The 26917-nt window shown below is 39.1% G+C and overlaps 1 protein-coding gene across 7 annotated transcripts in view; it reads left to right on the top strand.

Annotated features, from left to right (window-relative positions):
* The window catches only part of LOC127420691 (protein 4.1-like), an 88776-nt gene that overhangs the window by 48979 nt on the left and 12880 nt on the right, over nt 1–26917 (top strand). For 2 of the 7 annotated variants that reach the window (XM_051663165.1, XM_051663164.1), the window contains exons 13-18: nt 288–362; nt 2692–2730; nt 5048–5110; nt 15711–15881; nt 24369–24497; nt 26399–26497. In XM_051663165.1, coding sequence (XP_051519125.1) covers nt 288–362; nt 2692–2730; nt 5048–5110; nt 15711–15881; nt 24369–24497; nt 26399–26497 — 576 coding nt within the window. The remainder of the gene's footprint in view (nt 1–287; nt 363–2691; nt 2731–5047; nt 5111–15710; nt 15882–24368; nt 24498–26398; nt 26498–26917) is intronic. The other 5 variants (XM_051663166.1, XM_051663169.1, XM_051663168.1 and 2 more) reach the window with 5 other exon arrangements.

The raw sequence follows: 26917 nt of genomic DNA, 5'->3' as shown, positions 1-26917 counted from the left end.
ATTTAGAGGTTAGGAAAAGGGACAAAAATACTGCATGTATTCTCTCTTGGCCAAAGCTTGTGTAATTTTTTGTGTAGGATTGAACGGTAGCGTTTTCAAGTTTGGGCTTAGTGAAGGGTCAAATGCACTCATGGATAAGAAAGCAGCTTCATACACAACCTTAAATGTACTCTTTTGATAGCAAGAGGCCTTCCTTGTGACCTGAAATGCAAGAAGGACATAATATTATAATATTTAGGTGCGTGTGAGAGAGTAAGTGTGTGTATACTGTCTCTGTGCTGCTGCAGACGGTAGCCCGGCGAGAACGGCGGCACCGTAACACCCCGGTGGTGACGGCCACCAATGGGGAGAGAAAGAGCCAGGTTTGTGCTAAAAATTTCAGCCAATCCCAACAAGAACATGACAACAGTGGACTTACAGTACTTTAGTGGGCATGTTCACTAATGCCATTACGACTGTGACCCCAACACGTTTTTGAACACTGAAGTCAAAATATCAAACCAAGTGGCTTCTGAAAACAAATGCTTCACTTTTCAGAGCCATTTTTGCAGTGTGTTTTAATCAACTAGTGTCAAGGTGAAATCAAATCACTCTCTTTATCATTTCTTCTCCAAGCAAGTAAATTTGTTGCAATTTGCTGTTTTATTTAAGCATCGTAGGCGTCATACTTGACCATTTAAAAATTTAAATTCTTTTTAACTCGGTGTCTAAAAAATGTAGGCTTTCCTATGAGTCAATGAAAAAACAACAAGTTGTCCAAGAAGTCCATCCAGTGTGTGTTTACATGGAAAAACGATTAAAAAAACAGCGCAGATGCAAAAAATAAAAAAGTCCACACTCTGTGTTAAAAACGTGTTAAAAAAAGTGTACGCAATTAATCATGTCCCTGGACCAGAATAAAGTATATTCCTACCTTCGATTACAGATCTACATGGGCCTTAAAATTAATCCGACCCGTACCCGAGACCACGTGACCCGACACTGCTCAGTCCGAACTATACTGTCAGATGTTAAGCCTGAACCCGAATTGCTTACTATCTCATTTCTTCTCCTAGCAAGTACTGTTGCAATAGGCTATATTTTATGTAAGCATATAGGCAACATTTGTAACAGTATTGAAACAGTAGCAGCCCCTTAGTACACTAGAGCAGAATGGAAAAAAAAGCATTGACTTCCCGTTTATTTGCTGAAACTTCAGTTGGCGCAGAACAATCTGGAATAAAATGAAACAATGCAACAGTCCCCTCTATGCAGCCTGAACTTGTTCAGATTGTTGAATCTTTGTGACAACTGCGCTAAAAACAATCTAGATACAGAACAAAGAATGAAACAGAGCACAGGTGTCTCGACATGCGTTTTTGACAAAAAGTTATTTTTAACTTGACATGGTGTTTAAAATATGCTGGTCTTGCGTGAGACGCTGAAGAAAAAGTGAGACGCGGTGCAAATGTCAAAGATATTTTTGTTCCGTTCTCTTCCGTTCGCGCGTGTCTAATTGAGAGCGCATGCGTGAAACAAGTTCGTTAAGCTTGTTTATTTTTTCATTAATTCCAAAGCTGAACCCGACCCGAACCCGAAGTCCTACATGTAAAACTGACCCAAACCCGGCCCGAAACCCGGGGTCCTGTCGGGCCTGGGTCGGGTTGCAGACCTCTACCATCGATGCAATTCAAGCTGGAAGTACCAGGTGTTTTCAGCAGGGGGCAGTAAGCGAAACTCCAGCTGAATAGATAACACTCTGCTGTACAGAGAACAAACCACACACAGGCTTGCTTGACACTAACGACAGCACAAGATGAGGACACGTTCTTCAAACACAGCTGGACGGAGCACAATTCCAAATGCAGGGATCTCGAGACATGTTTTTCTAAGTTTCTATCTTTGTTTAACTTGACACAGCGACCTAAAACTACTGTGTTTAAAGTGAGACGCTCCAAAAGTGTGCGTCTGAAGCATGTGTACATTGACACATCCTAAGACAAGCCCTTATAATAAATCTAGTTCAGACAGATTAAAGGATTCAATTGCAAAATGGATTGCTATGAACTACAGGCCAATGATTGGTTTATGTTCAGTAATATAAAAACAAACAATATATTGCCTCCTAAAGCAACTTTTGTATGGTCTCATAAATGCTTTACTCGTCATTTGCCACAATAATGTCATGTTTTAATTATCTAAATTGTTGTATTTATAAATATATTATATTTATACTCAATTAAATATTACTATTTATAATTAATCATTATATATTGAATTATTGTTATTTGAGGATCTTTCTATTTACATATGCGATTAATTACGATTAATTCAATTAATTAATTGGCATCTCTTGTAATTTTTTCGATTAAAAACTTTAATCCATCAACAGCCAAATCTAAAGCAATGACTTTTAACAATTTTTAAGTGTGGCTTAATTATTCAAAAACCTTTTGGGGCCACTCTATATGCAAAAGTACTTTATGCAATTGACCAAGCAGTGATCTGACTTTCAATGACTGGTCAATATAATCTGAACCATTAGTTTAGTCATCTTCTTAGTGCATGCAGTATACTAAAATACATACATTCACTAATGGCTGTAAACTATTTAGACCTGATCTAATAAGTGTGAGTGTGTTTGGGAAGAGATAACATGTATAATGGACACTCGCATGTTTCCCTCTTCCTTCCCGTCGGGGGTCCAAACAGTCGCCACGGGCGGACACAGAGGTGGTGCGCATGAGGAAGGTCAGAGCTCATTCCCTGCACGGGTATCACAGCATGAGGAAGATGCCATCGCACTCATCATCTCCTCACTGCCCATGTTTGACAGGAAAAAATATAATTTTATTATTTACTTCCATCTGCTTTGGCTGCATCTTGCTGTATTGCACTTGTATAAGTTTGGCTGGATGGCGCTGTTGCTGTCGGATATGCCCGTTTCAGGCTGTGACTTTGAGTCAGCATGATATGAGGTTTACGGAATCAGAAAAGTGTCTTGATACCCTGCGAGAGTGGAGTACAAATGAACCTTACAGCAGTTGCATTGTTTTTGTCGCATTACCTCAAGCACACTGCAGCATCTGTTGTCATGCTGTGTCTTTTACATAGATGCAGGCCAAAATTGTTATAGGGGCGGCAAACTGTGCTGTCCTGCGGTAGAAATGAGTCATACTTCCTTTAGAACCAACTGTGATAAAATACAGAAAAACACTCGCATGAACTTTTACATTGAACTTTTTAGTTAATAAACTTTTTTTATAAACCATACAGGCCACTTAAAGCATATTTAATAAATGCTCCGGGTCCAAAACAAGTTCAGCTCTATCGACAGGATCTGTGGCATGCTGGCATTTTCCACAGAAAGTAATTTTGAATTTTTCTTCAGTTTGTTAAACCAAACAAAAATTGTGTTCACAGTAATGTATGTACAATGGAAGTCTATGGGGCAAGGGATTCCGTAGGGTTTAAAAGCAGTAGTTTGTACTTTATTTAAAGCACTTTTATTAGTTCTTCTGTACAAAAATGTGTTATCTGAACTGTAAAGTTGTCCTTGCACATATTGTGTGAAAGTTACTGTTTTACTGCCTTTACATGGTCATGACAGGAGTTGAAAGACTAGATAAAGCATTGCACAGACAAGTTTTGAAGGCAATTTTAACAAGTGTTAAACAACTGATAATGTTAACATATACATATACAATATATGTAAATATGTATACATATTTTAACATTATGTGTTTTAATGTTTAAACATTTGCAATGCATTGCCCCATAAACTAGTCAAAATGATCTTCTGTGGTAAGTGACAGCATGTCAAAGATTTTCTCGATAGAATTTAACTTGGACCCAGATTTTTTTTTTTTAAACTAGGAGGTTGAGTTGGATTTCTGTTTGACTGATGCATTTTTTTTCTTCACTTTTTAAAGGAACATTCCGGGATCAATACAAGTTAAGATCAATGGCAGGTTTTGTGGTATAATGTTGATAACCACAAAAATTTATTTTGACTTGTCTTTAAAAAAAAGCAGAAATTGAGGTTACAGTGAGACACTTACAATGGCAGTGAATGGGACCAATTTTTGGAGGGTTTAAAGGCAAAAATGTGAAGCTTGTAATTTTACAAAAGCACTTACATTAATTCTTCTGTTAAAACTCATGCATTATTTGAGCTGTAAAGTTGTTTGTCATTTTTACAGTCGTTTTAGGGTTGTTTGACATTGTCACATCATGGCAACGACAAATAAAATTGGCTATAACTTTACACAGAAAAGGTTAGTAAGTGATTTTATCACATGAAAATTATGTTAACACACATATTGTTTACGTCTTGTTGTTATACTTTTGAAACAGTTAATATTTTGATGTTCAAAAATTGGCCCCCATTCACTTCCATTGCAAGTGCTCACTGTAACCTCAATTTTTGCTTTATTTAAAGGAAAGGAAGGGCGAGTCAAAATCTATTTTTGTGTTAATCAACACCATGCGACAAATGCTGTTGATTGAGTTTAACTTGTATTGAACCTGGAATATTCCTTTAAGAACAGAAGGGATCAACATTTTTTTTTTTTTAATTTTCAACAGCTCAACAGCTTAGAGCTGCAGAACAAAGTCAATGAGATGTTTGCACTTTATAAACCTTTATGTATATACCATAGAACAATCGCATAATTATGGTAAAAATCGTCTAATATTCAAATTTAAACCAAGATGATCTAAAAGGCAGTTCCAAGACAAGAGTTCAGATTATTACAAATGCATCAAGACTCTTAAAGATGAATACGGTGTTTCACAAATTCCAGCAAAGAGGAGCTAGTGTATATTTTAAACCGTTCTCATTACGCTTTCATAATTTTACCCATTGCACAATTATCCTTGACCTTTGACCCCTTCACTGTGCCTGGCTACGGCTCTTGTGGTTCATTCATATTTGATTTGACCCCATCACGTCCCCATATACTGAATGCAACTGCAAATCAAACCGTAAAAATGACCCAAGAATCATTTCGCAGTTTTTTTCTACGTTCAAACACTGCCAACTCTGTTTTCTTCCTGTTCTTCACAGAAAAGAGCTAAGAAAATTGAGGGTGAAACTATTTATATCAGACATAGCAATTTAATGTTGGAGGTTTGTATGGAAACTCTAGAAATGTTTTGTTTTTGCTGCTGCATGTCTCACTGCATGAGATTGTCTGTTTCATCTCGCTTCATTCTTCTCACCACGCTCTCTTTCTTTTTTGTGTTTTGTTTTGTAGCTTAACCCTAAAGGCTTGGCATGCACTATTTACCTCACTAACTCTAATGCAAGTACTTCTATTTATTCTTTGTTTTTGTTTTTTAGCACTATTTACTTAAATATATGATTGGCATTATTTTTTGCTTTGAGATGCAGTACTGTTTTTTTTTTTTTTTTTAACAATTTAAAGCAAACCTGCTCTAAACCAGAATTTAGCCAGCAGTTTGATTGAGAGTCATGCATAAAAGCTATTCATGAAATACTCACAAATACATGTTTTGCTAACACTGACCAGTGCATCTTTAGATGTGATTCAAAGCATGTTAAGCTCTAAGCATAAATGCTTTTTATTTACTCTATAGATTCTAAAATTTTTCTAATGGGCTTTTAACACTGAAAGAACCCAGAGACATTTTTTAACTCTGGCTTTACATACAGCAATCCTGGGTTATCTTTATGTGATCCTGAGTTAAAAGCCGTGCTAACCTCCTTTCAAAATTTGCCTTAACCTGGAGTTTGTTAACCCAAAGATGTTATTCCAGGGTAAAGCATAGTGTGAAAAGTATTCCACTTTTCAGCCCTATTTATATCATTTGCTGTTTTTTTGTTGTTGTTTTTTTTTACTAAGTAAATACTTTTTATTGATTTATTTGTTGTGTGATCACATTATTATAATATATAATCTAGTTGTGTTAAATATTGTACAGATTGTATAGTCTGTCCCAGTTATATATTTCCTTAGTTACAATAAAGGCCATTTCTGCTGTTGTCAGCATTGTCCTTGTGAGTTTATAATGTGTCTGTTATTGATATGGAAGAATCCTGTGGCATTAACCCCTTCAGTCACCCCATGACCTCTTCTCTAACCCCTATGACCTCTGTATCTAACCAAATATTACGTATAACACTATTTGTCTTTGATATATAACACTGTTCATCTCTTGGCCTTTAAGCTGAGTACCCTTGCGCACACTGCTTGGTTTCACATGGGTAGCAGATGAATAGATTTGTCAACAAATGGTCAATAGTTAGTTCAAGTTCATGTGATTAATATGGTGCATGAGTTTAAACGTTTTTAGATGAATATACATTTAGAGACAAAGAAAATAAGTACCATTTGACCCATGTCTGACCCCAAGCTTTGTGCACATCGGAGCTTGAATAGTGTAATTCATGTTTTTAATCTAAACCTGGTGAAACGCTCACATGATTGCCACCTTATCTGCTCCTTTCTCATAACAGATCAACATTTAGAAGATTTAATTCATCATAATCCATGAGAGTCAAAAATACAGAAATGAGTTCTGTTCCAAAACCTAGTCAGCTGCCTATCTATAATTGTTAAGGCACCAATAAAGTCTTTTAGAAAGGGAATATATTTACTGAAATAAAAAAAAAAAAAAAAAAAAAAGTGATACTTTTTTTGAAATGATGAAATGATGCTAGTGATACTTTGTAATACAGCACTTTTCATACCACTGTCTCCTAAGATGATTAGCTTATGTTTTCCTCTTTTGTAAGTCGCTTTGGATAAAAGCGTCTGCCAAATGAATAAATGTAAATGTAAATGTACTGAAATAGTTTTGCGTTCCCTCACAATAGTTTACGTTCCCTCGCAATATGTTTTGTGTTCCCTCTGGCTGAATGATTATGATTTTTATTAACATACCTTTAGTTTATCTGTATTATTAATACTACGAATATCATGGTTAAAATATTAAGTAAAGTATTATGAGGGAATGTAAAACTTATTTCAAGGGAATGCAAACTATTGCGAGGGAACGCAAACTGTTGCGAGGGAAAGTAAAACATTGTGATTGCAAAGGAATACAAAACTTATTGTGAGGGAATGCAAACTATTGCGAGGGAATGCAAAACTTATTGCGAGGAAATGCAAACTATTGCGATGGAACTCAAAACTTATTTCAAGGGAATGGAAACTGTTGTGACAGAACGCAAACTATTGCGAGGGAATGCAAAAGATGTTGCGAGGGAACGCAAAACTTATTGCAACTGAATGCAAACTATCACGAGTGTACGCAAAACTTATTGCGAGGCAACGCAGAAATTTTTGTGAGTGAACACAAATTATTGCGAGGCAGCACAAACCTTCTTGTGAGGGAATGCAAAACTTATTGTGAGGGAACAAACAATTGCGAGGGAATGCAAACCTTATTGCAAGGTAATGCAAACTATTGCGATGGAACACAAACTTATTGCAAGGGGGAAGCATAACATATTGTGAGGGAATGCAAACAATTGCAAGGGAACACAAAACTTATTGCGAGGGATGCAAAACTTTGTTTAGTGAATAGGGAATGCAAACTATTGCAAAGAATTCAAAACTTATTGTGAGGAAATGCAAACTATTGCAAGGGAATGCAAAACTTATTGAGAGAGATTGCAAAACGTTGCAAGGAAACACAAAACTTATTGCAAAGAACACAAACTTTTGCAAGGGAATGCAAAACTTATTGCAAGGGAATGTAAACTATTGTGATGGAACTCAACTTACTGCAAGGGAATGGAAACTATTTTGAGGGAATTCTAAACTTATTGTGAGAAAACGCAAACCGTATTGCGAGGGAATGCAAAACATATTGCAACTGAACGCAAACTATCACGAGTGAATGCAAAACTTATTGCGAGGGAACGCAAAATGTATTGCGAGGGAACACAAAACTTATTGAGAGGGAACGCAAAACTTATTACAAGGGGATGCAAACTATTGCGAGGTAGCGCAAACCTTATTGCGAGGGAACACATAACTTATTGCAAACAGTATTGGGAGGGAACGATAAACTTATTGCAGCTGAACGCTAACTATTGCGAGGGAACACAAAATTTATTGCGAAGGAACGCAAGACATTGTTTAGGGAATAGTGAATGCAAACTATTGCGATGGAAAGCAAAACTTATTGCAAGGGAACGGAAACTATTGTGAGGGAACGCAAACTATTGCGAGGGAAAGCAAAATATATTGTGAGGGAATGCAAAACTTATTGTGAGAGAACGCAAACGATTGCAATGGAATACAAAATTAATTGCGAGGAAATGCAAAACTTATTGAGAGGGAACGCAAAACGTATTGCGAGGGAACGCAAACTTAATTGCGATGGAATGCAAACTGTCACAAGTAAACACAAGCCTTATCGCAAGGGAATGCAAAATATTGCGAGGGAATGCAAAACTTATTGCGAGGGAACACAAACTCTGTTGAGAGGGAACACAAACCTTATTGCAAGGGAATGCAATTTATTCCGAGGGAATGCAAAACTTACTGCAAGTGATTGCAACACTTATTGTGAGGGAATGCAAACTATTGCGAGGGAAAGCAAAAAATATTGTGAGGGAATGCAAACTATTGCAAAGGAATGCAAAACTTATTGCAAGGGAATGCAAACCATAGTGTGAGAGAACACATTCTATTGCAAAGCAACACAAGCCTTATTGAGAGGGAACGCAAAATTTATTACAAGGGGATGCAAACTATTGCGAGATAGCGCAAACATTATTGCGAGGGAACACAAAACTTATTGCGAGGGAACCCAAAACTTATTGCAAACAGTATTGGGAGGGAACGATAAACGTATTGCAACTGAACACTAACTATTGCGAGGGAAAGCAAAAAATATTGTGAGGGAATGCAAACTATTGCAAAGGAATGCAAAACTTATTGCAAGGGAATGCAAAACTTATTGTGAGAGAATGCAAATGATTGCAAGAGAACACAAAGCTTATTGAGAGGAAATGCAAAACGTATTGTGAGGGAATGCAAACCTTATTGTGAGAGAACACAAAACTTATTGCAAGGGAATGGAAATTATTGTGAGAGAATGCAAAACGTATTGCTAGGGAATGCAAACAATTGCAAGGGAGTGCAAAACGTATTGTGATGGAATGCAAACTATTGTGAGGGAGTGCAAAACTTATTGTGAGGGAACGCAAACTATTGCGAGGGAACACAAAACTTATTGCAAGGGAAAGCAAATTATTGTGAGAGAATGCAAAACTTATTACTGGGGAACGCAAACAATTGCAAGGGAACATAAAACGTATTGTGATGGAATGCAAACTATCGTGAGGGAGTGCAAAACTTATTGTGAGGGAACGCAAACTATTGCGAGGGAACACAAAACTTATTGCGAAGGAATGCAAACTGTCACGAGTGAACACAAAAGTTATTGCGAATGTAAAATTTATTGGGAGGGAATGCAAACCTTATTGTGCGAGAACACAAACTATTGCAAAGCAATGCAAACCTTATTGAGAGGGAACGCAAAACTTATTACAAGGGGATGCAAACTATTGTGAGGTAGTGCAATCCTTATTGCGAGGGAACACAAACTATTGCGAGGGAACACAAAACTTATTGCGAGGGAAAGCAAATTATTGTGAGAGAATGCAAAACTTATTACTGGGGAACGCAAACAATTGCAAGGGAACGCAAAACGTATTGTGATGGAATGCAAACTATTGTGAGGGAGTGCAAAACTTATTGTGAGGGAACGCAAACTATTGCGAGGGAAGACAAAACTTATTGCAAAGGAACGCAAACTGTCACGAGTGAACACAAAAGTTATTCAGAGGGAATGTAAAATTTATTGGGAGGGAATGCGAACCTTATTGTGGGAGAACACAAACTATTGCAAAGCAATGCAAACCTTATTGAGAGGGAACGCAAAACTTATTACAAGGGGATGCAAACTATTATGAGGTAGTGCAAACCTTATTGTGAGGGAACACAAAAAGTCTTGGTTACTGTTGTAACTTCCATTCCCTGATGGAGGGAACGAGACGTTGTGTCGATGTAGTGACACTAGGGGTCGCCCTTGGGAGCCCCAAACACCTCTGATATTTGAGAAAAGGCCAATGAAAATTGGCGAGTGGAATTTGCATGCCACTCCTCCGGACATACGGGTATAAAAGGAGCCGAATTGCAACCACTCTTTCAGGTTTGTGCAGAGGAGCCGAGACAGAGTCCCGGCCATTTCAGCGGGTAGTTCAGTGTTGTGGCAAGAGGGACACAACGTCTCGTTCCCTCCATCAGGGAATGGAGGTTACAACAGTAACCAAGACGTTCCCTATCTGTCACTCACTCGACGTTGTGTCAATGTAGTGACATTAGGGGTCCCTATACAAAATGCCACAACCAGCTGAACTGTGTTATATGGACTGGCTGTGCAGGTGCAGGCAGGCCACTGCGTGCCTAGTAGCAAGTGCACTCGGCCCCCATGTAACCTTACCAACGCCCCACAAACATCCCTCGTACCCAAAAGGGGGGGGCAGGACATACTTACAATGGGAACAGGCCGCACAGCCGCTTCTGCCTTTTCTCTTCTTTTTCTCCCACAGAAAAATCATTCAGCTGGGGCCAGATGTATTCGCATCGGGGAAGGTGTTCTTTTTCCCAAGGGTAAAAGACAACGCGGTGACCACATCCTGCCCGAAGGGGAGGTTAACATGTGGAGAATACGTCACATGGACTTACCAACCGGTAGTACACATGTGGAAAGAAGCCCCCACGGTAGGTCCTACCCGGAGGGGAGGAGCTCTACAACACGGTGACTGGTGGCAGAGGAGGCTCTGCCCGAGTGAAGACACGGGTTTGCCGTCAGGGAAACCGTACCATGGAAAATACATCACATGGGGTTACGACCCCAATACAGGGCATACCAGCGCAAATACTGGGCCTGGCATTGAATTTCTCCGCCGAACTCACCTGCCGCAGGGCTGAGGAGGAAAGACATCCAGGGTTCACCGGTCTCAGGAACTCACATTGGGGAAAAAGCGCACATCTTCCCCTTGGGGAGGGGAAAGGTGCTGTGTGCAAGCGGTACACCCGGCCAGCTGCCCGCCAACTTACTTGTTCGTACCTGCCAACACACGGGACGAAACTGGCTCAAACAGGAGATTATAAAATCTCGCAAAGGTATTTGGTGTCGCCCAGCCCGCTGCTCTACAGATGTCTGCTAGAGAGGCGCAGTTTACCAAGGCCCAGTAGGATGCTACACTCCTAGTGGAGTGTGCTCGTACTCCCAGGGGGGACAGCACGCCCTGGACCTGATATGCCAAGGCGATGGCATCCACGATCCAGTGGGCCATCCTCTGTTTGGAGACAGCCTTCTCCTTCTGCTGTCCCCAAAACAGACAAAGAGCTGCTCGGAGTGTCTAAAGCTCTCCCAAGTAGATACGCAACGCGCGTACCGGACACAGCAACGACAAGGCTGGGTCTGCCTCCTCCCGGGGCAGCGCTTGCAGGCTAACCACCTGGTCCCTAAAAGGAGTAGTTGGAACCTTGGGCACATAGCCTGGTCAGGACTGGCGCATGCCGGACCAAACTCCAGGCATGTATCGCCTGCAGGTCCCCAACCCTCTTGATGGAAGTGAACGCAGTCAGGAGGGCCGTCTTCAGGGAGAGGGCCTTTAGCTCAACTGACTCCAAAGGCTCAAACGGGGCTCTCCGCAGGCCCAGCAGGACCACAGAGAGATCCCACGAGGGCACCAGGCGCGGTCTAGGAGAATTCAACCTTCTAGCACCTCTGAGGAACCTGATGATCAGGTCGTGCTTCCCTAAGGACTTACTGTCCACCGCATCGTAATGTGCCACTATAGCGGCCAGGTACACCTTCAAGGTAGAGAGGGACATCCGCCCCTCTAACCTCTCCTGCAGGAAGGAAAGCACTGACCCGACTGCTCATCTCTGTGGGTCTTCACCTCGTGAAGGACACCAATTGGCGAACAGATGCCACTTCAAGGCATATAGCTTACTTGTAGAGGGAGCCCTGGCCTGAGTGATAGTGTCTACCACCGCCGGTGGTAGTCCACTTAGGTCTTCCGCATCCCGTCCAGGGGCCAGACGTGGAGATTCCAGAGGTCTGCAAGCACACATATTTGTGCAGGCACTGGGGCCAGCTGTGTGCCAGCGCGTCTGTGCTGAGGGGGGCCTCGGCAGTGGGAGGACTCCCGGGAAGCAAACAGGTCTACCTGTGCTTCGCCGAATCGACTCCAAATCAGCTGAACCACCTGGTGGTGGAGTCTCCACTCTCCCCTGAGCATCACTTGCTGTGACAGCGCGTCTACTGCGCGGTTGAGATTGCCCGGGATGTGAGTGGGACGACTTCAGTCGCTGCTGATGCCAAACCTTATTGCGTGAGAATGCAAACTATTTCAAGGGAATGCAAAACGAATTGCAAGTGATCGCAACACTTATTGTGAGAGAATGCAAATGATTGCAAGAGAACACAAAGCTTATTGAAAGGAAATGCAAAACGTATTATGAGGGAATGCAAAATTAATTGTGAAGGAACACAAACCTTATTGTGAGAGAACACAGAACTTATTGCAAGGGAACGCAAATTATTGTGAGAGAACGCAAAACTTATTGCGAGGGAACACAAAACTTGCAAGGGAACGCAAATTATTGTGAGAGAATGCAAAACGTATTGCTAGGGAACGCAAACAATTGCATGGGAACACAAAACTTATTGTGATGGAATGCAAACTATTGTGAGGAAGTGCAAAACTTATTGCGAGGGAACGCAAACTATTGCGAGGGAACACAAAACTTATTGCGAAGGAACGCAAACTGTTGAGAGGGAACACAAAATGTATTGCAAGGGAACACAAACTATTGCGAGGGAACACAAAAATAATTGTGAGGGAACACAAACTATTGCGAGAGAACACAAAACTTATTGCAAAGGAATGGCAACTATTGTGAGGGAAATCAAACTATTGTGAGGGAAAGCAAAACATATTGTGAGGGAATGCAAAACTTGTGAGGGAAAGCAAAACTTATTGTTAGGGAACACAAAACTTATTGTGAGGGAAAGCAAAACTTATTGTGAGAGACTGCAAACTATTGTGTGGGAACACAAAACGTATTGTTAGGGAACACAAAACTTATTGCGAGAGAATGCAAACGATTGCAAGGGAACACAAAACATATTGTGAGGGAACGCAAAACGTATTTGCTATTGCTAAACAAGTTATTGCTAAATGTGACAATTCAGTTTGCGTAGCTTTGGACTTGAACATTGCTTGAAAATATTTGGCCAAATTTAAGCAGTTTTAAGCAGTTTGTCTCTGTTTAATTTTAACTGGCAACTGTCTGTCTGAAGTCTGTTATCATAGATGCTGAAGGCTGGTTTCTCCTGAGAGTGTTTCATCATGCCTGAGCTCTCTGCAGGTGTTCTGTGGGTTACTGAGACACAAAGCAGTTCTCTCCAGTTTACTACTAAAGTCTTGCCCGTCTGCTATATGCTGCCATTATATGAATAAAGATCAGCTGAGATCTTAGACTCTGTCTTTCTCTAAATGTCATTAATCATGGTCTGGACTGTTTGTTTTGGCGATCACAAACTCCTTCCCTCTGACATGAATATTCATAGCATCATAGCTGATAACCCGCCGTAACCGAGAGGGGAATATAGGAGATGATTCAGGACAAAAAAAATTTATAAAAATGCAGCTAGAAGACATTGAAAGTGAAAAGGAGAGACCTGTGTCTTAGTGGCCCATGAATTATCTGTAGAATGACTCTGTGTGTTTATCATGACATTGAGCACTTTTAAATGCACATACTAATATGCTGATAACTACCAAATATCAGCTTGTTCAGTAAATCTGAAAATGCAAAAACGTTTACATGAGATTTAAAATCACTGGGTTATTCTTTGCTTTTTACGTCAAAATGTAAACAGACATTCAGAACGGCAGTAAAGGTGTTTACATGCAACGTGAAATCGGGGGTAAGGATTTACAGTACCTGTGCCTGTGCAGATTGGTTTATTTTTAAACGTTTATGACCTTACCACAATACAAGAACACTGTTTATGATATTTTCATGACCTTGCGCATTGTTGGCTTGCATAATCGGTGTAAGTTTGTGCATGTAAACGTGCTCATTCACCAGTGTGACTAGGGATGGGGATTGAAATGTAGCGATTTTGGTCCAGATTCTGAACCCACTTAATGTTTTCGGTTCCTTAACGATTCCATTAATGATTCTTTTAGTACTTTACAGGAAGCTCCTTTCCAATCATTTCTTTTAACTACACTGCAAGTCAAAAGTTTGAACACACCTACTCAAATCTTATTATTACTATTCTCCACATTTTAGAATAATAGTAAAAATATCAAAACTACGAAATAAAACAAATTGAATAGTTATGTAGTGACCGAAATGTTAAACAAACCAAACTATCTTATACTGTATTTTAGCTTCTTCAAAGTGGCCACCCTTTCATTTCAGTGAATAAATGAATGATTCTTTTTTTTAATGATTATTAAAAAGAACCAGCTCATACTGTGAATCATTTGTTCATGGTCAGACTTCACTAGTCGCTCTTTTTGTTTTTGTCAGTATTTCTCATCACATTCATCACATGGTTTACTAAAGTACTAACTAAATTTCTACTAAAAAACTAAAAGTATTGTTAATAGAACAGTTAAAGGGATAGTTCACCCAAAAAGTATCATTCTCTCATTTACTCACCTTCATGCCATCCTAAACTTGTATGACTTTCTTCTGTGGAACACAAACAAAGATATTTTGAAGGATGTATGAGATGTTTTTGATCATACAATGCAAGTCAATGGGGTCCAAAACTTACATGCTGGATTAGTTGTTTAATCCATGTCTTCTGAAGCGATATGATAGCTTTGGGTGAGAAACAAGCAAAAATCCAGTCCTTATTCACCAAAAATCTTTAGTTCCATTCAGCTCTCCAGTGCACAGTCATGAAAGAACTTTGTTTGCGTAAACTGATGTGTGTGCGATGCAACCGGAAGTTCTTGTGTGAACATAGGAACGCGCAGGAGAGCATAGGAGAGCTGGGTGAAAGTGAAGATGTTTGGCCTAAAGCTATCATATTTCTTCAGAAGACATGGATTAAACCACTCAAGTAATATGGATTACCTTTATGCTGACTTAATATGTCCTTTTAGGAGCTTCAGGTTTTGGTTCAAGTTACATTGACTTGCATTATATGGACAAAAACACATCATATATCCTTCAAAAAAATAAATAATTTGTGTTCCGCAGAAGAAAGAAAGTCATGCGAGTTTGAGACAGCATGAGAGTGAGTAAATGAAGAGAGAATTATCATTTTGTGTGGACTGTTCCTTTAAGGAACTGGAACAGTTAAGTGGAATCTGAAACAAAACCAGAATCGGCAATTTCTTTACAATTTTCATCCCAAGTGATGCCTCAGAGACGGTGATTCATATCAGTGATTCATATCAGATCATCAAGCTAACGAAATCTCTTTGTCATTTCTTCCTATTCTCAACCTCCCTGATCTCACAATCTAACTATACCTCTCTTCATCTATCCTTTCTTTCTCTCTGTTCTCTCTCTTTTTTTTTTTTTCAATTTTACTCTCAATTCCCAATTCTCCTCTTCTGCGATTCTCTTGTTTCGCTTCTTTTGACTATCACTGTATACTTCCTCTCTGTCTGGATCTCTCTCTCTCTGTCTCTCTCTCAGGACGTGGATAAGACACAGACAGAAATCCTGCGTCATCACACCAGTATCAGTGAGCTCAAGCGGAGCTTCATGGAGTCGGTTCCGGAGCCACGGCCTAGCGAGTGGGACAAACGTCTGTCCACTAACTCGCCCTTCCGCACCGCCAGCATCAACAGCCAGCTGCAGCCTGACGTGAGTGCTAGGGTTACTCAAGGGTTAAATGTCACACCTCATTGTAGTGCCTTTGTATGCCTCGTTTATGAAGGCAAAACAGGTGGATCTTTAGTCTTGCGGTCTTTGCGCACACATACCTGTAAGACCACAGAGAGTCCTATTTGTCACCTCATGTTTCAGAGGTGCTACCTTTGTGTAAATGAGTTGCAGTTTCATCTGAAACTTGATATGGAGAGGCACTGACTGTGTGCATAAAAACCTTACTTTATGTGTTTGTGTGTGTGTATGGACACGTTTGCACACAGGTGAAGACGCCCTCTCTCTTGCCCTTACACACAATAGTGGGGGGTCTGTCAGAGGTAAACATACTCTACTTTGGTCCTTATTGACAGGGCTGTGATGCAACCACGCCACAACAGACTGACGTTTCTTTATTTAGATAAAGAACGACATAAGCAGAAGCGCAAATGGCCGATGGACTCTATAGCTTGGTCAGAGCAGGAGATCTCCTCTCTATCTCTGAAAACTGCTCACCGCTTTGCGCTTTTATAGACTCTCTGACCACGCCCTCTCCCAAACCCCCCTCTACTGCTGCTCCTCTCTGAATGGCTACTGCCGGCTTTCTTCTGCTTTGATCTTCCAATCGCATGGCTGGATTACACTGCATAACGAAGCTGCATGAATCTGTGATTAACAAAAGTAGGTATAAAAGGCAAAAGTAGTAGAAATACAAACAGGAATAGCAAAATGGCGCCTCCTCCTCATCACTTCATTGTCTTTTTCCCCGTTTTTCCCTCTTGTTCCTTTCCTTCTTGTGTTGTCGTGTTCATTCCTTCCCGTCCTGTTTCGCAGTGCTGTCCTTCTCCTCTCTCATCCACAGCTCTGTCTCTGCCTCCTTCCTCCTCCTCTCCACAAGCAGGCGTGTCCAGAATCACCCAGAGTGTGGCTCGCCCGCACACCCCACGCCCCTCCTCTGCAGAGGCCTATTACATCATGTACCTGTCCCAAACCTAAACGCACTAAACTGCCACATTACAAACACTTCTAACCCCTCTTTTTAAATTCATTCTCTGGATTAAGGCTGGCTGATTACCTGCCTGACATCATGCACTTCGTGGAATATTCCAGGTTAAAGCGATAGTGAAAATGAAAAATGAAAAATTTCTCATCAATTATTCACCCTCATGCCATCCCAGATGTGTATGACTTTCTTTTTTCAGCAGAACACAAACAAAGATTTTTAGAAAAATATCTTAGCATTGTAGGTCCATACAATGCAAGTGAATGGTGACCAGACCTTTGAAGCTCCAAAAAGCACATAAAGGCAGCATAAAATAATCCATATGACTCCAGTGGTTTAATCCATGTCTTCAGAAGTGATATAATAGGTGTAGGTGAGAAACAGATCAATATTGGAGTCCTTTTTTACTGTCAATCTACACTTTCACTTTTATATCTAAAAGTCACATGTGGTGCCTGTTTTGTTTCACGTTCACATCTGAAAGTTAATGTGGAGATTTATAGTAAAAAAGGACTTTGTTCTGTTTCTCACCCATTCCTATTATATCGCTTCTGAAGATATGGATTTAACCACTGTAGTCCTATGGATTACTTTTATGTTTTCTTCATGTGATTTTTGGAGCTACAAAGGTCTGATCACCATTCACTTGCATTGTATGGACCTACAGAGCGGAGATATTTTTCTAAAAATCTTCATTTGTATTCTGCTGAAGAAAGAAAGTCATACACATCTGGGATGGAATGAGAGAATTTTCATTTTTCGGTGAACTATCCCTTTAAATACAAGCTAAGCTCTATTGACTGCACCTTTGGCTTGCTGTTGATTACCATAGATGAAAATCAGAGAATCACGGCCAACAAAGCACTCAAACTACTTGTATATTTGCAAATATTCACAAACATTTTTTAAAAAGATTTAACTTTTTGAACACAGCTGTTTACTGTTTAGTTCTCAAAAGCATATCTCTGATATAAAATCTGTATTTCTAGCCCTCTGTGGGAACGTAGTAAACTCTAGTTCAGCATATCTTCTGTTATCCAATAGGGCTTTGAGGATTTCACTTAGTGGTCCCGTCCAAATCCTGCCGGTTTTTAGGGTGTTTCTCAGTGACAGATATTTGCACTGCCAAATCACGTTTTTCTGCCAAATCTGAATATCAATCAGGTCTGCTTTATACCACCGACAATAAAAACCCTCTAGGCCTCTGCTTCAGTCAATTTGGCCTGCTTGAACCACTCTGGTGTCCTCTGTGTTCAGATCCTGAGCTTGATATTCTCCCAAAATCCTCTACTACCCCTCATACACCTCTATCCCCCATCAATCACTCTCTCCTCCATGTCTCTCCATCATCCCCTCCACACATCTGTTCAATGTTTTCTGTCTCTCTTGCTGTCCCGTTGCCATGCTCAGAGATGGAAGTGTGCGGGCATGCCGTGGCGAGAGCAGGTAAGAGTGAGGTGGGCACCTGCACCTAGGGGGCCATCGCTCCTGCAGCATATGGAGGAGGATGAAGATGGTAGTGATGAAGACAAAGACTTTGAGACTCAAGGACATGTCTACCAGGTCTCCATAGCTGTGCCCACAGAGGAAGAGAGGAGTGTTGCCAGAGTCTGCCAGCTGTACCCAGTGGTACTGCATCACCCTCATGTCTCCGTCCTGCTGAGTGGCCTGCTGGTCATGATGCTGACGCTGTGGTGGCTTGTCTTCATTTGAGAGACAGTAGAGGAGATGAAATAGACATGAGAGAGGCAGTAGCCACTTCTCACACTGTTTTTGTCTGGATAATGTGACCGTAAGGATGGAAAGAGTCTAAAAGGAGTCTTCCTGGATTCTTCTTTGTTTCTCTTGGATTCTTAAAGGGGACGGTTGGCAGTTCATTGTTTTAAACTATCTTTATACTGTGACATGAAAATATGGGATACAAGGCACTGTCTTATATAGGATTCCAGGACGTAAAATTGTATTTATCAAAGCCAACGCATTCACTCAACTTTTTAGCTTTCCTTACTTCTGTATTCACTACTTAAAATAACCATTTTATTGGCTTATTTTGGTGCTTGCAAGACTGTATAGTATTGATTTTTTTTAATCTTTTTTTTTTTCCCGGAAGTAAAATGGGTTATGTAAACCTCTTTTCTTACACACTTTAATCAAACTTTGTTTTACAGATAATTTCGGTCTTAGTTGTGCTTTCTATTTTTGTTTTTGTAAACTTTTTAGTAATCATTAAATGCCATATAGGGCTGTCGATTTAATGCATTAATTGAGTGAGATTAATTATATAAAAAAGAATGTGTTAAAAAATTTACAGAATTAATAATTCCTATAATCATAAGGAATATTTAAACTATTGAGCAATTCAAGCTTGAAGTACCACCTGTTTTCAGCAGGGGGCAGTAAGAGAAACTGCAGCTGTAGATTACAGATTGATGAATTTAATTGCAGGCCTATGTTCAATAAAATAGAAATAAACCATATACTGTCTTCTAAAGCCATGTTTTGTATTGCCTTATCAATGCTTTACTCGTCTGCCATTATAATGTATTGCAATTTAATTATCTGAATTATTTTTAAATTGTTTACTGTGTAATTATTTAATTTTTAGATATTGATTTATTGTTGTTGAGGGGCTTTCTCAGCAAGTATTTATTCTGTAAATGATTAACTGTGATTAATTTGATCAATTAATCTGTATATCATATAAAACAATTCGATTAAAAATGTTAATCGATCGACAGCCCTAATGTCATAATATCATCAGTTTAAAAATCCCCCATTCACTTTCTAAGAATGCTCTGCATTCAAATTCTAATTTACAACAATATCATCATCGTACTAATATTTACTTACAGAACTGTGATTGGACCTCTTTTTCCATTTATTTATACTGTATATTGAATTGTAATTTTGTTATTGCTTTTTCTACTTAACGATGGGTGTATTCTCGTGCATAGTGGACAGAAAATACACACTTGCCGCATGAAAACTTGATTTTAACTGCTCTTTTGCTGCCTTGCAAGCACTGGTATTTCTTTTTGGAAACCTAAATCTAGTTTCAGATTATTACTTTTTTACTGTTGAGCTAGTATTGTTTCTATTTGTTAGCTGTGTCAATTCTTCAGTGACCACTGTAATTCTCTGCACAGCTTTTCAGCACATGGTGCACTTTGCTTCTCCTTGCAGATGTAAATCTCGTGTCCATTGCCATTGATGCATGTTGAAGTGGACATCTCTGTATTACAGCCAAAAAACTACAGTTTATGTCTGTATCAGGCAAAGTCCAAATCACAAACCTCATGAATTACGATATTATCCTGTTTTTCTACCCTGGTACTCTGTGCTCCACCGTGCACCAAAAACATTGATGTTGCTAAGCATTGCACCACTGTTGTTGGTAGACATGTCAGGCTTTTGCGTGATACAACAATCAGGGCCTCTTTGCACATGTGGAGCGTTGACATAATTCATAATGAAAGGAGGGAGAGAGGATGTATGTTATGTTCAGTTATCTATCTACAGTTGTTTGTAATTTATGATTTAATGTACATGGATTTACCACTTAAAGAAATTGTTCCACTTCTATTCAATGATAAAGACAATCATAGGTACAGCACAGTCAATAAAAATTTGAAAAGAGGACATTTATATGAAGTCATATTCATAGTAATCTCAGCCTCAGATGGCATCCCCACGTTTATAGACTGTGTGATGCATAATCCATACAAAAATGGCAAGAGTTGTCTGAAATAACCAGGTCAAATGTGATTAGCTGGCTTTATGCTACTTCCGAGAGTAAGGGTGATATCAGATATCACAAGATATCCATGACCAGAACTGTACAGTTGAAGTCAGAAGTTTACATACACCTTAGCCAAATACATTTAAACTCAGTTTTTCACAATTCCTGACATTTAATTGTAGAAAACATTCCCTGTCTTAGGTCAGTTAAGATCACTACTTTATTTTAAGAATGTGAAATGTCAGAATAATAGTGGAGAGAATTTTTATTTCAGCTTTTATTTCTTTCATCACATTTCCAGTGGGTCAGAAGTTTACATACACTTTGTTAGTATTTGGTAGCATTGCCTTTAAATTGTTTAACTTGGGTCAAACGTTTTGGGGAGCCTTCCACAAGCTTCTCACAATAAGTTGCTGGAATTTTGGCCCATTTCTCCAGACAGAACTGGTGTAACAGAGTCAGGTTTGTAGGCCTCCTTGCTCGCATATGCTTTTTCAGTTCTACCCACAAATTTTCTATCGGATTGAGGTCAGGGCTTTGTGATGGCCACTCCAATACCTTGACTTTGTTGTCCTTAAGCCATTTTGCCACAACATTGGAGGTATGCTTGGGGTCATTGTCGATTTGGAAGACCCATTTGCGACAGAGCTGTAACTTCCTGGCTGATGTCTTGAGATGATGCTTCAATATATCCACATAATTTTACTTCCTCATGATAGCATCTATTTTGTGAATTGCACCAGTCCCTCCTGCAGCAAAGCACCCTCACAACATGATGCTGCCAGCCCCATGCTTAACGGTTGGGATGGTGTTCTTCGGCTTGCAAGCCTCACTTTATTTCCTCCAAACATAACGATGGTCATTATGGCCAAAAATTTCAGTTTTTGCTTCTTCCTTGCTACCCAGCCTTTCAGGTTATGTCAATATAGGAATCGTTTTACTGTGGATATAGATACTTGCCTACCTGTTTCCTCCAGAATCTTCACAAGGTCCTTTGCTGTAGTTCTGGGATTGATTTGCACTTCTCACACCAAACTACGTTCATCTCTAGGAGACAGAATGCATCTCCTTCCTGAGTGGTATGAGGCTGCGTGGTCCCATGGTGTTTATACTTGCATACTATTGTTTGTACAGATGAACATGGTACCTTCAGGCATTTGGAAATTGCTCCCAAGGATGAACCAGACATGTGGAGGTCCACAATTGTTTTTCTGAGGTCTTGGCTGATTTCTTTTGATTTTCCCATGATGTCAAGCAAAGGGGCACTGAGTTTGAAAGTAGGCCTTAAAATACATCCACAGGTACACCTCCAATTCAGTACACCTCCCATCAGAAGCTAATTGGCTAAAGACTTGACATCATTTTCTGGAATTTTCCAAGCTGCTTAAAGGCACAGTTGACTTAGTGAATGTAAACTTTTGACCCTCTGGAATTGTGATATAGTCAATAAAAGTGAAACAGTCTGTCTGTAAACAATTGTTGGAAAAATTACTCGTGTCATGCACAAAGTAGATGTCCTAAACGACTTAGAACATAGTTTTCTTATATTAAAATTGTGGAGTGGTTAAAAAATGAGTTTTAATGAATTCAGCCTAAGTGTATGTAAACTTCTGACTTTAACTATATATTCTGCTTTAGAGTTATCTCTGTGAGATAATAAGTGCTCATTACCTTTTTGCGGGCAGAAATTCTGATTACGGGATCTTCACCTTTTTTTCCACTCATTTCTTTTGCAAATTTCAGTACAACCATTTGCTAGAGATTTTATCTAGCTCCACATTTACTCTTTGATCTATGCAGGGTAGTAAGAACATATGCCACATTGTTTCTGTATGGATCAAAAAACAAGAAATGTGCATAATCTGAGGCTTATTTGATTTTTATTTGAAGTGGATGGTGATTTTGACGGCCAAGTTCCTAAAAGAACAAAAAGCATAAAGCCTAAAGTATACTAGTATATTGGCACGAACACTAAGCATATGCGTATAGGATGCGTGATGCAAATTTCGTCAGCAGTAGAGTGCTCAATCACTGAATGCGTGCAGCCAGATTTTTCTGAAAGCACATAATATGTATGTGCCTGGAATTATTTGCACTAATTGATGGATCCACAAGGTGGACTCCTGAAGAGAAATGGTCCAGTATCCCATTGCAGTCGTAGCACGCATGCACCAACAGCCTGTGTATGCGCGCACAGGCAAATGAAGTATACTTTGAAAGGCTGAGCGTTTGACTGTATGCAGACGCTAAGCGTTCGTGTCAAAACCGAAGTATAATTTGAGCTTTAAAGTAACTTATTGAGAAACACACAAAAATTTTCCCTCTGCCATAGCTCTCAAATCTCATTCGTACTTCCGCGTATTTAATGCATTCAATACAAAAGAGATTTGAGAACTGCGGCGGAGAGAAAGAGTATCAGTGAAAAAATGACTTACATTTCAGCTTGGTCATAAAAATCACCATCCACTTTCATTTAATGGAAAACAGTGGCTCGAACACTCTTTAAAACATCTCCTTTTGTGTTCAAGGAAGTAAAAAGTCATAAGGGGTTTAGAGCGACATGACAATGAGGAAATGATGACACAATTTTCATTTTTGGGTGAACTGCCTTCAGTGTTTGTATGAACCAAAGCATGAGATTAGCACATAAAGCAGAGCCATTCATTTTCTTTTTAAATGACTCTTCTAGTTTCAGTCTCTCTTCTCGTCCTTTCTAATGATAGAGTATTTTGCATCACTTTTGTTTGGCCTCTTTTAAATGAGCTAATATCTGTGTGAAAGGAAACTCACAGGCCTCGTAACGTGAGCTGTCACAGTGAGCTGTTCTTTTGAAAGCGCCACATGGTGAACCCATTGCTTTGCTCGAATCTGACATTGTGTTCCCGCCATACATCTGTCAACCTGACGTTCTCTTTATTGGATGAAAATAATATTTGACTTCCAATGTGCAAAATGTTTCTAAATCAAAAGCTTTTTTGGCAGTCCGCCTGAAGATAAAAGATTAGAAATAAAAAAACGAAGCAATTTGTGGTGGTTTTAATATGCATGAATTGTGTATCTGAGCTGAGCATTATAGGTAATAGGAATGCTGGGCTTCTGTGGGGTGCTGAAGGTTACATTTACATAGGCCCTCTCACTCCAGGCAAAAATCATTTAACTTAAAACAAGAAAAACAATATTCTTGAATAGCAAAATTGCATAAGTAAATACACATCCTTCTTGGATGAATATCTGCACACCTGTCTTATAGATGACTGTATGTTGTCCTTTAGATTCTGCTTCACTGGGAGGCCAGTTTTATGCAGTGTATTATCATTTCAGCATAAATTTGTATCATTTTGGGTTGTGTAGTGAAGTTTTAGCTCATCTGTGGTGGCCATTTTTTCCACTTATAACGTTTAAGGAATCAAATCAGCGTGCCACATGTGGCTTGTTGTAGTTTGCAGAATGATAAAAATTATGGATTGGAGAGGATGAATAAAAAAAACATGAAACAATTAGAGTAACTCTGTTGTTTGGTTCGAGAGCTGATTTTCACTAACAACCTCTCAAAGGACTAAGATGAATTTTGCATTTGAAGCTGTTTTTATGAGTTGGTCAGCAAAGAATATTTGTCTTACAATACAGTGCAATGACTAGGGCAAGGGTTCCAGATGGTGTTAGTAATTGTTGATGTGTGCAGGTAAAGTTAGAGTAGTGGGAAAAGCAATTCTCCACTCACTCTGTGTCTTGACTCCTCTCACAGTCTCCTGTGGTGAAGACAAAAACTATCACCATTTCTGATGTCACCAACTCACTTCGTGGTGAAGTCGCCACCAAGGACGTCCCGATAGTGCACACAGAGACCAAGACCATCACTTATGAGTCTGCACAGGTGAGGGGAGTCTAGGACACGTACTCTGTGTTTTGCATCAACCGTGTGTCAGATGTGTAAGATCTGTGGTGTTGCTGACAGCAAGTGTGTTTCTTCTCTGTCAGGACTTTTTTTGGTCTTTGGTTAGTTCTTTGTTGTTGTTTTGTGCCCACTTTTTCTGAAAGTGTTGTGCATTGCATGAAAAGAGAACTAAGTTAACACTATGCACAATATATCGGTATTGGTGCATTTATCAGTATTGGTACATAATGAATTTAACACTAAGGATGTTAAATATACAGGTATCAGTGCATGTATCATATTGGTATAATGAATTTAACGCTAAGGAGACACAAATTTGTGGTATTGGTGCATATATTGGTATTCGTACATAATTAATTCAACACTAAGGATACAAAATATACTGGTATCAGTACATGAATCCATATTGGTATTTAATAAATGTAATACTAAGGATATGCAAAATATATTGTATCAGTGCCATGTATCTATATTGGTACATAATAAAATTATTGCTAAGGATGCAAAATATATCAGGATCAGTGCATGTATCATATTGATACAGATTGAATTTAAAAGTAAGGATGTCAAATATGTCATATTTGTGTATGTATCGGTATTGGGACGTTATGAATTTATCACTAAGGATGCAAAATATGTTAGTATCAGTGCATGTATCTATATTTGTACATAATTAATTTATCGCTAAGGATGCAAAATATATTGGTACCAGTGCATGTAATGTATTGGTACATATTAATTTAATACTGGGAATGCAAAAAAATAGTGCATGCATCGTATTAGTACAGAATGAATTTAACACTAAGGATGCAAAATATGTCGGTATCAGTGCAAGTATCTGTATTGGTACATGATGAATTTAACACAAAGGATTAAGAAAATATTTCTGTATTGGTGCATGTATTAATATTGGTGCATGATGAATTTAACACTTAAGTATTTAAAAAATCTATATCGGTATCAGTGCATGTATTGGTACATATTGGTATCTGCATCAGCCAATTTTAGTGATTTTTAAATAAACGACATTGGCTGATATTAGATATTAAATAAGCCAAAATCGGATATTAGTACTGGTACATATGCTGTATAGGTGTCAGTATATGTTTGGATTTACATGGACCAGTATTAGTGATTTTTAAGTTATTTGCAAATCAGTGAAAAAAAAATTGGTCGATATTGGATAGTTAATTGGCTGATATTGAATATTGGTATTGGCACTTATTGATATCCAAAAATGATGATATTAGTGATTTTAAATTACTGCCATTGATTGATATTTGATATTTTAAAAGCTTATAATGGATATTTAACAGTTTTCTGCTATTCAAGATTAATTAAATATTGCCCGAAATCTATTGCAATCCCTCTAAAAGTGATTTTTTTTTGTCAATTTAACTCATCATTAAATTCATTGGTTTTAACTCTCAGAGCTCTGCTCTCTACCCAGAGTCACCTGTTTTTCAAAGGCTATCTAACCAATATCCCAGAACTCTAACCTTTATTAAAATGAGGGCTTACTGTATTTATCTAATTCAAAAAGTACCAGATTTCAAAAGAAATAAACATTTATCAATTTTTCATAGTGCACATTATGGTGTTCTTATGTCTGAACTCATTTGTAATTGTATAACATTTTTAAAAATTATATATCGGCCATCATATTGGTTTTTGTCCAAAATATGAAACTAATTATTGGCTTTTAGGTGCCAGCAGAATTTCCATTATCTGTGTATCTTTAATTATCCCTTACACATTTATGATTCTCTTACTGTGGTAAAAGGATGTGTTTTGGGGAATTGCAATAGGAGAATGGGATAAATGATGGGGATTGTAAGTATTAGTATTCTAACCAGGTGTATGTGTTTGTCTTCTAATAGCCCAATGCTCTGTCAGAGAAGGAGTCTGGGATGCTGCTGAGTGCTCAGACGATCACATCAGAGACTGTGAGCACCACCACCACAACACAGATCACCAAGGTAACTACAGTATCCTTCACGTATGATTCATTGACTGTTACACTGGATGTGGCTCAGTACTGAACACCTGGTGATCAGGGTTTACCAAAGGTGTTTAGAAGTTACACTCGCACTTGCAATGTCATGAAAGAATCGTCTAGAAATAGAAAAGTCAATTGCTTAGGAAACATCCTGGTTACTTTCGTAACCTCCTTTCCCTGATGGAGAGAACGAGACATTGTGTTGATGTAGTGACACTAGGGGTCACTCTGCTTTTTTGAAAAAAGGCCAATGAGAATTGGCGAGTGGAATTTGCATGCCACTCCCCTGAACATACGGGTATAAAAGGAGCTGGTATGCGACCACTCATTCAGGTTTTGTGCTGAGAAACCGAGACCAGGTCCCAGCCATTTCAGCGGGTAGTTCAGCATTGTGGCAAGA

Source organism: Myxocyprinus asiaticus, chromosome 30, assembly GCF_019703515.2.
Source record: "Myxocyprinus asiaticus isolate MX2 ecotype Aquarium Trade chromosome 30, UBuf_Myxa_2, whole genome shotgun sequence".
NCBI classification, from domain to species: domain Eukaryota; kingdom Metazoa; phylum Chordata; class Actinopteri; order Cypriniformes; family Catostomidae; genus Myxocyprinus; species Myxocyprinus asiaticus.
The sequence above is the reverse complement of the archived record's forward strand: the minus strand, read 5'-3'. Positions and strand labels throughout refer to the sequence as shown.